The 14,300-nt window shown below is 39.1% G+C and overlaps 1 protein-coding gene across 3 annotated transcripts in view; it reads right to left on the bottom strand.

The window, feature by feature from the left end:
- LOC118271711 (rho GTPase-activating protein conundrum) overlaps window positions 1-13,241 on the bottom strand; it is an 89,641-nt gene extending 76,400 nt beyond the window's left edge. For 2 of the 3 annotated variants that reach the window (XM_035587877.2, XM_035587885.2), the window contains exon 1: window positions 13,097-13,241. In XM_035587877.2, the coding sequence (XP_035443770.2) occupies window positions 13,097-13,126 (30 nt within the window). In that variant the 5' untranslated portion in view covers window positions 13,127-13,241. Of the gene's footprint in view, window positions 1-11,760; window positions 11,901-13,096 lie in introns of those variants that run through there. The other variant, XM_035587893.2, reaches the window with a different exon arrangement.
- Between the last annotated feature and the right edge of the window lie 1,059 nt (window positions 13,242-14,300).

Below are 14,300 nucleotides of genomic sequence, written 5' to 3'. Positions count from 1 at the left end.
GCGGCGGCGGGCGCGAGGGCACGAGACCATGACTTCTCATTGTGCACTCGCTAATTTCATTCACTGCCGTTTAGGGCTGGTACTACCGATGCAGTAGTTCAAGTAAACAAAATGAAATTAACTCAAATGTACAAAGTATGCTGGATACTAAACTAAACACGGTATATGTAAATAAACAATTTTACAAAAAAAAAACTGTTTTGTTACGAGAAATCTTCATGTCGGTCAAGACAAAGTTAACCCATCCTGATAGAATTCAACCGATTTGGGAAAAACGGTTTTCTAGTACAGATATTCATTCGGTTTTTTTTGCATATACAGCTATTTAGTCTCCTGGAACTAACTAAATACATTTTGCGTATAACACCATAACTATATGACAATTTCTACGACAATCACCAACCCTGCCAGAGAATAATAGTGATTTGGTTCCGTCGATTTAGTTCGTAAATTGCAGTAATCGTGCCGGGCGGGCATAAACAGAGAAACAATACAATTCGGTAGCAAGTACTTACAGGCGGTTGGTTAAAGGTTGGTATGCAACAGTTTAAGTAAGCACCTACTTCAGATGCCACAATGGTTCGTTTAGCTCTAAGTGTGGCCCTTGATGACCCTGTGCTACTGAGTGACAAAGTGAAACTCTCCAAACAATTCGTGGCTCTAATATTAGGCTTAAGTATTTGGTATTTATCTCATTTGCTGAATATGCAAGTGTTGCGTACAATATGATCTGCAGATGTTTGATCGTCGCTTCAGTCGGTTTTTAGAATGTATTAGGTAAAAGAAATGAAGAATAATTTAAATATTGCCCCACACTAGGATTTCTTACTGTGTCGTGGGTACGTTTACAAACATAAAAAGTTCATATACACATCACACCCATACCCGAAACAACAATTTATGGATCACACATAGAGTTGCTCTGTGCGGGAAACCAATCTGCTACACGTTGCGCGGTAGCCAGTTGTCCAGCCACCGCGCAAGAGGTGCGGTTTATACTGCGACTTTGAACAGTAGCGGCTTCTAATAGAAAAAGCAGTTCGATCCATAATTTTTTGTATAACAAATGCCTAATGTGTAATTTAACCATTTGCTTACGTATGTTGTATAATACTGTTTATGTATATCGACTTAGCTACACTCTATAGCATAGATATATGACTAGATATATACGTACAAACCACAATTACCTATAACATTATAAAATACGAGTAATTCGAATTGAATGGCCGCGCGCTCTGCTACCGTTACACATTAAAAAATCATACGGCCATAGACAATGCAACAATGGTTCATATTGTTTATGGCCGTTGGGTTTCGACATGATCCGTAATTTCATGTCTGGGTGTACACGGTGTACGGTAGCAAGTAATGCTGTAGGTTGAAACGGCTCCACGCCCATTTTATCGTGAAGAAAAAGATATGTAGATATTATACACTCACTTAATTCGTCAACACCCCGCATTCAATGTAAAAATTGAGAAATTACACAAACATGTTCTTTTATGAATAATAACCCAGTACATCAGTTTATTTGCTTGCACTACACTGTACCCTTTCTGAATAAAACTTCTAAAACGCAAATGTGACCGTAGGGCCAACTGTCACCACGAGTGTATTGTTTATGGTCGGACAGAGTGTAAAGTATGACAGTTGGCCTCTGACAGTTCCGCATAGTCGGCGCGTCAGATAGAGATGTACCTCCTGCGGGGGACTGCAAGGGGAAGGCAAATGTTGAAGTTACGTCAACGTTATATTCTTTAGAATTTATTTTATTGTCGACAATTTCTAAAAGAAAGACAAGTCTCTTGCTAATATAAGTAGTAAGTGCTACAAAATAATGAGGCTTCATCTAGAAAATTGGACAAACTGTACAAAGTTCAAAGTTATACTTCAAATTCCTAAAGGATGAATATTATACAGTAGCTGGCACAGTAATAAGTCAGTTACCAGCCGACTGCTGGTGCGGGTTTGATTCTTGCTCGGAAAATTAATATTATCCAGTATGTTATCCCATCTGAAACTCTTGCGAGCATCTCTAGCGGGATGTGGGTGACACAAACATTGAGCATGCGCACTCCGTCCGAGCACGAGGCGCGCAAATGTCACGCTGCGCCATTTGTAGGGTTTTGTAATTCGGCACACGGAGTAGGAAGCACGCCGCGCGTGTTGCGTCACGCGGGTAGATATAACGCAGGGATACAATGGAGCTCATTGCTATTATACTTGACATTATATTGTAAAGCCACTTATTTCGAATTATAGTAATACTAGAGTAAAACAAACAAAATTAAATAATCGTCTTTCTACGGTTAACGGCACATGATTAAGGGCCCCAGGATAAACCGAAACTAAATTACACATCCACAAAAGACAGCTACTCTAGACAATGGGTGATTAAAAAAATATCAGTTCCTCGTTGGCCGAGTGGTTGCAAGTGCGACTCAGCAAGGGGTCTCGGGTTCGATTCCCGGATCGGATATTGAAGTACAGTAACCCTACGTGCCATAATGTGCACCTCTGCCTACCCCTTCGGGGATAAAAAGCGTGACGACGACGACGAAAAAATATCATATTCTAAGGTTTATGTACCTGACATTCGAATATAAATCTCATTCTAAATCAGAATATCAGAATATCAGAATATCAGAATGCATAAGCATACAGTACACAGTGCACAGTGCTGCCAATACTTGGGAACAAATATAACTCCCGGAAGTGCGTAGTAATTAGCACGGCGTTCCGTTTTACGTTGCATAATTCGATTGTTATCAGTTACGTGATGAAAAGATGAGCAGTGTGTGAACCGTATTGAGAAATTACGTTCCGATCTGCGCAGAAGCCGGCTATTGTTGTGCGTATCATCGTCTATTGTAACATTCGGTGGTTTGGGAACGTTTATCGAATGAGTTTACACACCACGGTGGTGGTGGTGGTGGTGAGATTGTAATCATATTATTGTGTATTCGTATAATCATCTTAATGCAACTTTTGTGCTAGTTTTTCATTTCCGGTTTGGTGACATAGATATGTACGAAAAAAGATGTATGTAAGAAAAGGCCTTATTGTATCCAAATATAAGCGCAAGTACTGGGTATTGTAGCAACATGATTAGATTCTAGACTTCTACCTCCCCGGAGCTGCGGACTACCTAGCGGGTTACCGGGGCTCTGTCTTGAAAAACAGGAGTAGAAATGGGGTGGTTTTTAGTCAGTAAGAGTCTGACACGAGGCGAGAGGGACTCGCTTCACCCAAAGCGAGAGAAGTCATTGAATAATTTCCCCCCTAAAAAAAATAGCCCTCCACCTCCACACACAAATCAAGTCTGATTATAATTAGTGTCACTATCGCACATTAAACATAACAGACATAAATTCCTCGCGTCGATTATTGCAGTGGGTGGAAAAAGGTCAATAGGTGAGCATTCCAATTTTACTCGACTAATTAAATAAATCGATGGCGAGCCTCGAACCATCCATTCAGTAAATATCTAATCGTGTGTGATTCAGTGAAAGTGAATAAACTTGCATATCAATGGAGTGCAATCAAACACAACATTAGCTCATCTTTATCAGCAGCGGCCTTCGACGACCTCTGTTACGTCACTTCCGACCGCCATGACGGATGCGTTCACTATTAGGATCATTTATTTTAACTATAAAATGTCTCGAAGGTGATATAATTGAACACAAATATGGATATTATTGACATTCTCGATTATGTATTGGAATTCCTTTTTTATTGTGATTAAGAATTTTATGTTTATGAATTATATAATTTCTGTTTCTTTTTTTATCTATCTACTCGAGACATTAGGGAAATTATTCTTAAATTAACATGAATGGTTCATTAAACAGGAAAGTTTACAGATTAATTTAAGGTCCACTTGCAAGATCAGTTAAACTGCACATCGACATACATCTTATTGTAAGTAAAATGTTCGATCACCGTTCTTTTTGGTATTTGATCGAACACAACAAGAGCAACACAAAATACGCGTCCTAGTCTACTGGGTGAAAAAAGTGTCGTTACTAATACTTTGTTCCAATACATATTATTAATGGAATCACATCGTAAATTAATAAATACTTATGACGGCGAAGGTCAAGTCTATAGTTAAAGCTGAATGAATAGGGTAACGGTGTCAATGTCTCGTGGAAGTAATGTCGGCTGCGTGCGCGCATCATTTGTTGCAAGCACACGCCAATTTATTATCTAACGCTGTAACATTGCGCACCTAATTGAAGTATTAGTCGAACACGACATTAAAGTAAATATAATAAACGATCAGTATCTAGAAATATACCGTGAAGGGAACTTGATAAACCACCTAATTAAAAAATGCAGGATCGAAACTCATTTCAATTTTTTTTCTATTGAAGCTCAAGTTTTATGTCCATAGATACTCCAGGATGGTACAATATGTACCTATCTATCTAGTTAATATCAAGACGTACAGAAACTGCAACTCAAAAACGCATAAAAGACGTATAAAACGAGCAATAACCTCCACAAGTGGAGTGCGCGCGACTACGCGAGTGCTTGCAACGATAATATGATAGCGACAACTGCTCGATTAGATTACCATCTACCATCGAGCCGGCCATTGCAGCAGCATCCAGCGGCACTAGTAAATGTTGCCATAATAACGTCTGCGACTAGCAACTTGTTGGTTTATCTGCAACATGGAACAACCGCTCAATTAACTCCCGCGACTTATGTAGCGAGATAAATAAGTACACAGTACTAAATAGAAAATACTCGTTGAAATTAATTTCCAATTCCAAGACTGTAAGTTATTCTGTTTATTGTGCGATTGTGAAGTTCCGAGATAACGATATAATTGAGGTTCCATTTAAAGTAAGTACCTCGTACTAATATTCGTACCGATTCTATTTTTGTTTTTGTCAATTCTTATTAGATAATACTCTTAGCAAAAAGTATTTAAAGCAAATAAACAACTTATTGATTTCCACGTTAAGCTAAATGTTAAGTATAATTTTATTGGCTTTTCATCAGAGATTCAAGACTTCCATCCTCACTCGCCAACCTGGAATCGCATTCAAAAAACAAAAGACAAAGAACGTTTAAGATCCACAACACTGCAGACATATGACAACATGTCGTGCATGCTAAATGTTAACGTCAGAACAAGGAGCAAGTCAATCATTTCTGAAGGTGAACCATAAGGGAAGACAGTGAAGTACAGACTACAACGTCAACTTAAACCGTGCGCACTTTGATAAAAGATATTCAACTCTGTAGCAACATATTAGGGTTGAAACTTGTTAAGTACGTAATGTACCTTAAACAAATATATCTGGCAAAACAAAGATCATTATATATCTCAATAAGCGCAGTGTCCCTCACTTGTCCGGCGCACAATGAAGCAGTGCGCGTCACTACGCGGTCACTGCGCATGCGCCGAGCTGCCGACAAGCATGTAGCCTGCAGCCCCAACACAATGGCTGCAACACACAGCTAATGAGATTCTGCTGAAATTCATTCAATGATAACAAACGGGTATTTGAAAACGATTGTGTGAAATTCGTTATGAATGCAAAGCAATTAGTAGGTCTGTATGAAGATTACATGCAGATTGTATGAAGTAGAATCGAGATTAAGTTAACGTAACGTATATAGAGTAAATCAACTTCAATTGCCGTACGAAACAATGAAACTATAATTCACACCCAGAAATATAGCACTTAATTAAAAAGTAAGAAGAATTAGCAGATAGATAACTGAGCTAATTCATAAACCTTGAAATAATATTATAAGTAATATCTACATTTGCGAACAATGTACCATACTGCTAGCAACACCGCGCCCGCCACATTAGCTATCAGAACAAAGAGAGCTCATCCAAGACATCCCGCCGAACAAACACTGACTACTTAATGCAGGACTACTAACAGATGCTGCTTGCTACTCAAACCACGATCTGTTATTTATACATGCGCCGGCGCATTTACATAACAATTTAGCGCATTACCCACGTCACCTGCACGACTTGACGAGCTCACAACGTTGTGCACAACGTGACGAGGAAAATCCTTCGAGATACATCTTTGTTGGGACAGCACTTGGAACTTGGAACTACACACTGTTCGACAAAATGGTGGCGACGTTGCTAAAGGAAACTAGAGTTCTGTTCCATCTATGCTTAGTATAGTATAACTAATGTTACTTGACTCAATGTTAACTAAGTATGGCTGTAGAGAACCGCGAGTACTTTCTGCGGCTGCGGCTAAATGCACGAGTGGGAACGGTGTGCTTTGGGTTTAAGTCAGTATGAGTCTAATATGATGATTTCGTCTCCTCAAAAGAAACGGGTTTTCAAATCATCGCACCTGTTCTGTGACACTTTCAATCTCTCTCTACGAAGTAGTGTATCCACGTAATGTTGCCATAAAAATGGGCAATAATGTCGAAATAAACCAGATCCGACAAGATCGCCATTACCGATTATTGCAGACTACTTCCTCGCATCCCACCGACGGCACAATTTATCATTGTAATCAGAGCATCACAGCGCGGCGCTACGCAGACATTGCGTGGAATCTACAGTTTAGTTGCGTAAACATCATATTATAGTAAATATAAAACATTACATTTTCAACCTTATCTAAATACACGTAAGGCTATTATTCGTAAAGCTAACAATTGAGTTATATTTAGTGATATTCGTATGTATTACGGTAATTGCTCGTGACATTTCGCATGGCAGCGTGGCTACAGCAGACAACTCGTCTCGATCCAAACTGCATTACATTAATTGTACCCACACGTTGTGTAACATTACCTAATACCTAGTAAGAACATGGGTACTTTCTATATAATAATGCCAAATATGTTGATTATCACTGCAGTGTAATCTGCACTAATTAAATTACATTCTTTTTCAAAGAAACAGCAATTAGCAACGTTTCAATTGTCTAGTCCTTTCTAAAAGTAATCGCAAAACTTTATTAAAAACTCCGTTCATTAGTGCACCAAGATATTATCTAACTTCGAGTTAATTCCTCAATACAACCTCGTGTAATTAACGAAACACTATTTCGAAACACACAAAACATTTACAACTCATCGCACAAATGTAGCTAATATGTAAACATTGCTTACTGTAATGAATAGAAACAATATCAACGTATGATATAACAAACGTAATGATGTGAAGCTTTTCTTCGCAGCAAATTACTAGCGATACACTCAGTATTAGGTATACACTAGATAATGCACTCTTACTTTTGCGTAGATATACAGAAAACAAAACAAAATGAAACCAAAAATATTACTAAAACTAAGTCAGAGGTTAGTTTCAACCGACAGACTAATTCGTACAAAGCTCAATAAGTACAGCTACATTTAAAGGAGACCTCAAAGACCTGGCAGCCTGGCATAGAAAGCAACCAGCATGCACCACCAGGCACGCACATACATTGCATTACGTAAAGATGTTCAAGATAGAGTCGAGGCTGACATCACCACCGCGAGCCACTGCCACAGAAGGCACACACAGTCCGCACCATTAATATTAAAACCACTCGATAATAATCGATTACAATTAGTATTTCGATTAGGTATCGATTAACATATTGGTTGCTGTTAAACGTGACCACCCACACCAAGACACCAGCCAGTAACTATTGTTTACCATACAACATGACACCGCCAATTAATTTAATGATTTCGTTTGATTTATGATCGTACGCTAATTACATGAGGCCAATTTGTCAGCTTAAAAAAATACGTCCTTTTATAAAATTTAATATATAAGTGGAAAAAAATAAGAACCTTTTTGATGACCTGACAATGTCACAAATGTGCAAGTTAAGAGCGGAAGGCATTTGAAGGATCAGGATAAAATAATGCCTGACTTAACAGCGAACCGGAACTTAAAATTTATATGAAACATAATGAAGCTGAAACACGATTTACAGTATATAATAATATGTAGAAAGAAACCTCCTGTACTACATACACATTCTCAAATAGCGGACCATGTTTCCAGTTCATCGTCCTGTCAGTGCATCCATTGTTCCACTATCGCGACGATACTAAGGCGTTACCTGTCACCGAGTCACCGAGGGGTGTGTCCGTCCGTCCGTCCGTCCGTCCGTCTTACATGCAGCACGTGCCGTTCGCTATCTCATCTCCAAACAAGTACAAATACAAGTTGATACGATCGCAGTACGTTGAGCATGACAACTGTAATCCTTTCACATTGATCCTCTGTACTGTTTTGGTTCCGTCGGACTGTCTGTGGATGTCACTGAGCTGCATCACGTGTTTCAGTTGTCTCTCTAGTGGTATAAAGGAGTTACTAAAGTTGGGAGACTGATAAAATAAACATAGCCATTAAACTTATTCAGTGTTTATTTTACAAATTTCATAAAGAACTCCGCACTGAAAGGCGATCAATAGTGATTCTCTAATAAAGCGTAGCACATAGTTATAAACGCAGAATTATTCACATATAAACAATGTGAGCAATGTATCGCCATAAACGGTCAGCTCCTGCATATGCAAAGTGCCATAATAAAATAGTTGTAGCATGCCTAGCAATCTGCGCATGGAATCTAAACGCAGGACAAATGGACGCAATGCAAATATGTACGGACAGACGCGCGTAGCATTAGCTATGGGCAGACAAGGACGCGGCAGTAGCAGGTCCTTAGTACGCATGCGCAGGCTGCACACTGCTGCTGCGTCACACGTAGACCTTGGACTGTGTAAAGGATAACTCCATAACAGGCTCTGCACCGCACGAGCTCATTGTCCACTTGTGTTGGTTCCAGTTCCACAAGTTGTGTAATTCGATACCCATGCTGCACACTCCGTCATCCACTGCCCATGTCATATTCTTTCACCATGAATAGAACATTTCAAATCTGAGCTATCAGCAAATAATGTTTGTTAAGTTATTGAAATAGTTTTGTTTAGTGCAGTCGTTGTTGTTGTTTTTTTAGATATTCACACGTTCTGATTCTTTGGTGGACTCATTGTGTCTCTCGGTTCTTTGTCTAGTGCAACCTTCAATCACGTCTACCTACATACGTGGCCAATATACACAGATTGATAGCATATTATCAGCCCTTGATACCTATCTGGACGATAATCAGCAAATAGGGACAGTTCGACACGCCAGTTTCCTCCAAATAACATTCACCCTTTGTTTTCGTCCGCCACGGGCCGCAGACCTACTTACAGGCATTATATATAAATACTATGTGTGACACTACGATAACGTGCACTGCGTAATATGAATAAAGAAAGAAAAATAGCTGAGCGACAATATTTGTTCCGACGGCAATCATAGTGTTCTGACATACTGCCTTATCTCTGTGTGAGAGAATAACATGGCAATGCAGACGTGTGCTGCAACATTTGCATCCCCAATTACAAATTCAATTAATTAATTATTATGATATCGGCTTACTCACGTTATTTTGAAAACGTTTCAAACCACATAATAAATTGTCTCACGTCAGTCTGTTTTGAAACGTCAAATTGAATTGTCCGTCAGTCTGTCAATGAAGCTAGGTGCGAGAAATAGCGGATTTCTGTCTCTTCAAACGTTCACACGAGTTTAATAAAAAATAACACATTGTGTAAAAACACGAATCCTGCGTTATCTAACAATAGGCTTATGTAACAAACTCAAAAATACATAATTTGACAGTCAAAGAACCGGTCCGATTCATTTTACTAGAAACCTCCCGTTTGCCCAAACTCCGGTACTTTCTACGAGTATCTCGCGTTGACGCAATTTTTAAGTGTTTCTTATAACTTTAAACATTTCACAATACTTTAATGGAAGACTCGTTGAAGTGAAAAATACTTGTTTTACGTACGTAATGGATGTCCATCGATTTAAACTAGAAATTCATTTTACCCAATTGCTCGGGATCAATATGAGTTCAAAGCAGCAACGCTATGGACTGGACAGATTTTAAGAAAAGTGGAAACAACAATTTCTTCTCTGGTAAAGATGCAGGAGAAAAATGATGTGATCGTTTTTGATAGAGATGGAGCCATAAAGTCACAAAGTAAGGTCTAGAAATTAAAGACCTGCATTGGAAGAAATATTTCTTCCAATGCAGGCATGGACTAAAATTGTCGAAAAATTGTCATTTTGTTTATTTCGATGGTAGGTACATAACGCATCATAACACTTTAATAGTTCTCAGTAAAGGTTCCATGTGTCCATGGTTGGGCCATTAAAGGCTCGGTCGTGACGTCATCGCGTGGGCAAATAGAGCAGTGATGGTGATAAGATAGGGACACGATTAGTGGACCACAATACTCATTATCAAGTGCTATCACCGCTGTGTCAACATACAACGTACGCAATTGTTCTAATCACTGTTTGTTTATGTTATTTTTGGTCTACGTTCTATTATAGGATAGGGGCAACGAGCCGATTACCACCACCTGCGCTATTTACTATCGATCTCAAGAATCGACCTCAATTAATTCTATAGAGCTTGTTTCAAAAAATGAAAATCGAGCCAAGGGTTTTCTATAAAGATCGGTTATTGACTTTAACAGTTAGTGCCGCTCGTGTTCACCCACAACACCATAATAAGTATATTATGTACCTATAGTAACAAGTTGCCGGGTTTTTGGGGTGTGTGTGGAACTCCTCACTGACTTCGCGTTGTTTAACGCTGGTTGTATGTAAGGCCGCGCTATTACTCGTGGCATAACATTGCGCCTTTTACAACCTGAAGCGATAGGTGGACGTGCTCATATAAAATGTACCACCAAGTTCTCGCCATTACGCTGAAATCGTTTGCCATACACCGGATTGGAGTAAAGTAGCATTTAACTAACTGCTACTAAAGGAAACGGTCGTCACGGTGGTGGTTTCCGTTTCAGGGCATTCGGAGTAAACCTCCGCGACACCACGCAGGATATGTGGACACTGCGCCTGCGCCGGTAAGTGAGGCAATCACATTTATCGCGCAGCAGAATTAGGAAAAGTACCACAGATATAAGATATCATATCTATCTCAAACGTTTCCTCCAAGAGTCTGCAAAAACAACGTGTAGCGAGTATTTACTTATGTAATGCTTGTTGTTCAGCTACAAATATTGATTAAGCACACGCTACATTCCCTACATAACCTAAGCTAAGATTTTTATAACAATTTTGTTGATTCATATTCGTTGACAAACACATTTCTTAAATGATAAATGATAAATGATAAATAAATGATAAATGATAAATGATATTTATTTTGCAAATAGGTTATAAAATAACACTTTTACACGTCAATGTCTTGAATTCCTTGAGGGTAATGTGGATATTTCAAGATAGAGATATACTAATTATGCCGCGTAATGACCCCAAAATTGTCGCCCAAGTCTGAAAAATACTTGTTAAAAACCGCATCCAAATTTTTATTTGGTAGAAGCAAAGATATCTATCAAGATTCATACAGGATATAATCCACGATCGCGGAAAAGAAGAAATTAATTTTCTTAAGTTTTCCCAACAACCCTTGTATTCCTAACCCCCGAAAGGCCGGTAACGGTAATGCTTCTGGTGTTTCGGGTGTCCAATGGGCGGCGGCGATTGCTTACCATCAGGTGCTCCGTCTGCTTGTTTACCAGCTTATGTCATCATAAAAATATGAACAAAGCGGCAATCCCAGCACTCGAGAAACTTTCGGAAACCACATCTACCGACAATTTAAAACCTAGTTTACAGATGAGTACTGTTAGATATATAATTTGAACTATAGTACTTACAACCACAACAGATCTCCCAAGCACTAAACACAAGTTCACTGCAACTTCAGTTCACACACAAACGAATTAAAACTGTAAGGTAACGCACTATACCCTGTCGACCGGCGACACTCAGTCAGACTGACTGGCGTGACACATCATGGCGTGGTCTACTCGATTAACATAATTATAACACTGTATGTTGTATGTTGTACCTATTTACCTACATATAGTATAGCTCTTGCGTGGGCTCTCCGGAGGTACACCGGCGTCGTTTCTACAACTGTATTGAAGATATATACAACTGTATGTTGCTGGAGGTAAGCTAAGATTTAATGTTGACATTACTTTAAGAAGAAGACTTTGGTATATCTTGTATATTGATCATAGAAGCCTACTGCAACATTATTATGGTGACACTGGACTTTAAGGTGGTTTCGAAGCAACTTTATAGATTGATCATGTATTTCTTAGATGTTTATAGGCTTTATAGTATTTGATCGAAAGTTTGGTTGAAACCTCTACTACCGGTTGTTTCACAACATGTTTTTCTGTATGAAATTATTTTTAAATGCAACGTTATCTCTTTTATCTACCATCAAAATTAACATCACCAAGAATAATATGTGACATTTAATTGATCGTATCGAATCATAACAGCGTGTGTAACAATCACACTCGACCACTTTCGTCCCGCGTAGGAGGCTGCAATAGGTGCCGCGATACAAGAGCCTCACTCCCATTGTCTGCGCCATGTGTCACACTGTGCCGGATAATTATAGTAATTTGAATGATTTCATAAACTGTTCCACGAGTTCTGTGTCGAGGACAGAGTAGGTCAGCTGAGGCAATGCCAAAACCTGCACATTCACCAGAATACCAGGGCGATCTGGGGAATGTGACATCAAGAACGAAAACCTCTGTCTATCGGCGTCAGGCGTGTTCATGCTGCTCAAGTGGTGCATTGATAGAGATTTACACGAATTTTTCCAAAAGAGGCAAACCATTATACCTAGCAGACTATCATTAGACATTATCAGATGGATGTTGTTATATTAGTGTACAGTTGCATTACGTGCCATTATGTGCACCTCTGCCTACCCCTTCAGTTATAAAAGGCGTGACAATACGACGACTATTGTTATAATATAGTTACGTTTAATGCTTCGTACTAATGCTCTAAGAGACAAATAGATTTCTTTTTCTCTATGACTCATTGGTACCTAACATCGTATCGATCGTTACCTAACACCTGTGTTGATGTACCAGACACACAATGGGCGAGCAACACATACACCGCCCCGGACCATACGGACGATACATTTATTACCAACAAAATAAAAAGAAATGCACTTACTTTGGCAGAATCCACCTCACTTTGCAACATTTTTCACTCAAATTCCAATTATTTACAAAAATAGCTCGTAGTTCACAAACCGCACAAAAACCCAACCAAGAGATAAATAAAACAGTAGAATCGTTCCTGATAGCACCGAGATATAATATCTTACTGCTGTTACATCTTTGGAAACTGCTCCAATGTCATTGCGATAGATAAAGCGAGATAAAGTGATACAAATCTTAAATCCTGGGGTTTTTGGGTGAGATACGAGCATTCACTGTAAACATAACAGTACGTCTGTTGTCTCGAATCTGATAGGATAGAGATACACCCACTTGCATTGTTAAGAGTTATCACTCGAACTTTGCACCCCTTGTGATGTAAAATGTGCTGCATAAGCACACACACGTACATATCGGACATAAAGGTGTACGATGTACATGTATGTACTAACCACTGAAGAGAGGACAACTCGCAGTACGTGCGCCGAGAGCCCGATGTAGGTACTAAAAGTACAGAGCTACTAGACTAAGTTCTCAATTACATTACACACAAGTAAATGAGTGTTATGTACAAAATGAGTCTTAAAGAATCATAAAATCAACTTTCCGTGGAATTGAAAACAGCCTAAAGTGTTCCGCAAAGTAGTTAATAAATCTACGAAGAAACATTTAGTACAGCACTCACATATATATTTTAAGTAACCGACATCACGCAACAAGTTAAAAGTATCGGAACTCGGAACACATGGCGAGTGAAACTTCCTGCTATTAGACCATTGGCCCACGAACACAACCCTCCTGTATAAGGTGGCCATAACCAGAGCTAATGTTACCATTTCAAACGGAAACGCCGGACGAGTGAGAGTTGCCATCAGTAAAATATAGGAACTTGTTGTAATTACCTGTCACTGGAAACTATCCTGTGTGCACTACATTAGGTTCGAGCGAAGCTAGTTCGATAGCTCAATGGTTCGTTCGACACTATAGTTCTCGAGTGACGCTCGGAAGAAATAGAGGACACACAATCGTTTCCGATGCTCAAAAGTGAACGAAGACGCTCGATCGTTTTCGAAGACTGTAGTGCTGTAGTGGTGTACACTGTAGTGATTTTTAGTGCTGTAAATAAATAACTATGCAAAATGACTAAAATTACTCAAAGCAGTAGCAAGCACGAAAAATTTCTACCGGTCGCTATCCTACATCTCCCGATAACTATC

Source organism: Spodoptera frugiperda, chromosome 15 (assembly GCF_023101765.2).
Source record: "Spodoptera frugiperda isolate SF20-4 chromosome 15, AGI-APGP_CSIRO_Sfru_2.0, whole genome shotgun sequence".
Lineage (NCBI taxonomy): Eukaryota > Metazoa > Arthropoda > Insecta > Lepidoptera > Noctuidae > Spodoptera > Spodoptera frugiperda.
Note: the sequence above shows the minus strand (reverse complement) of the source record. Positions and strands in the feature narration are given on the sequence as shown.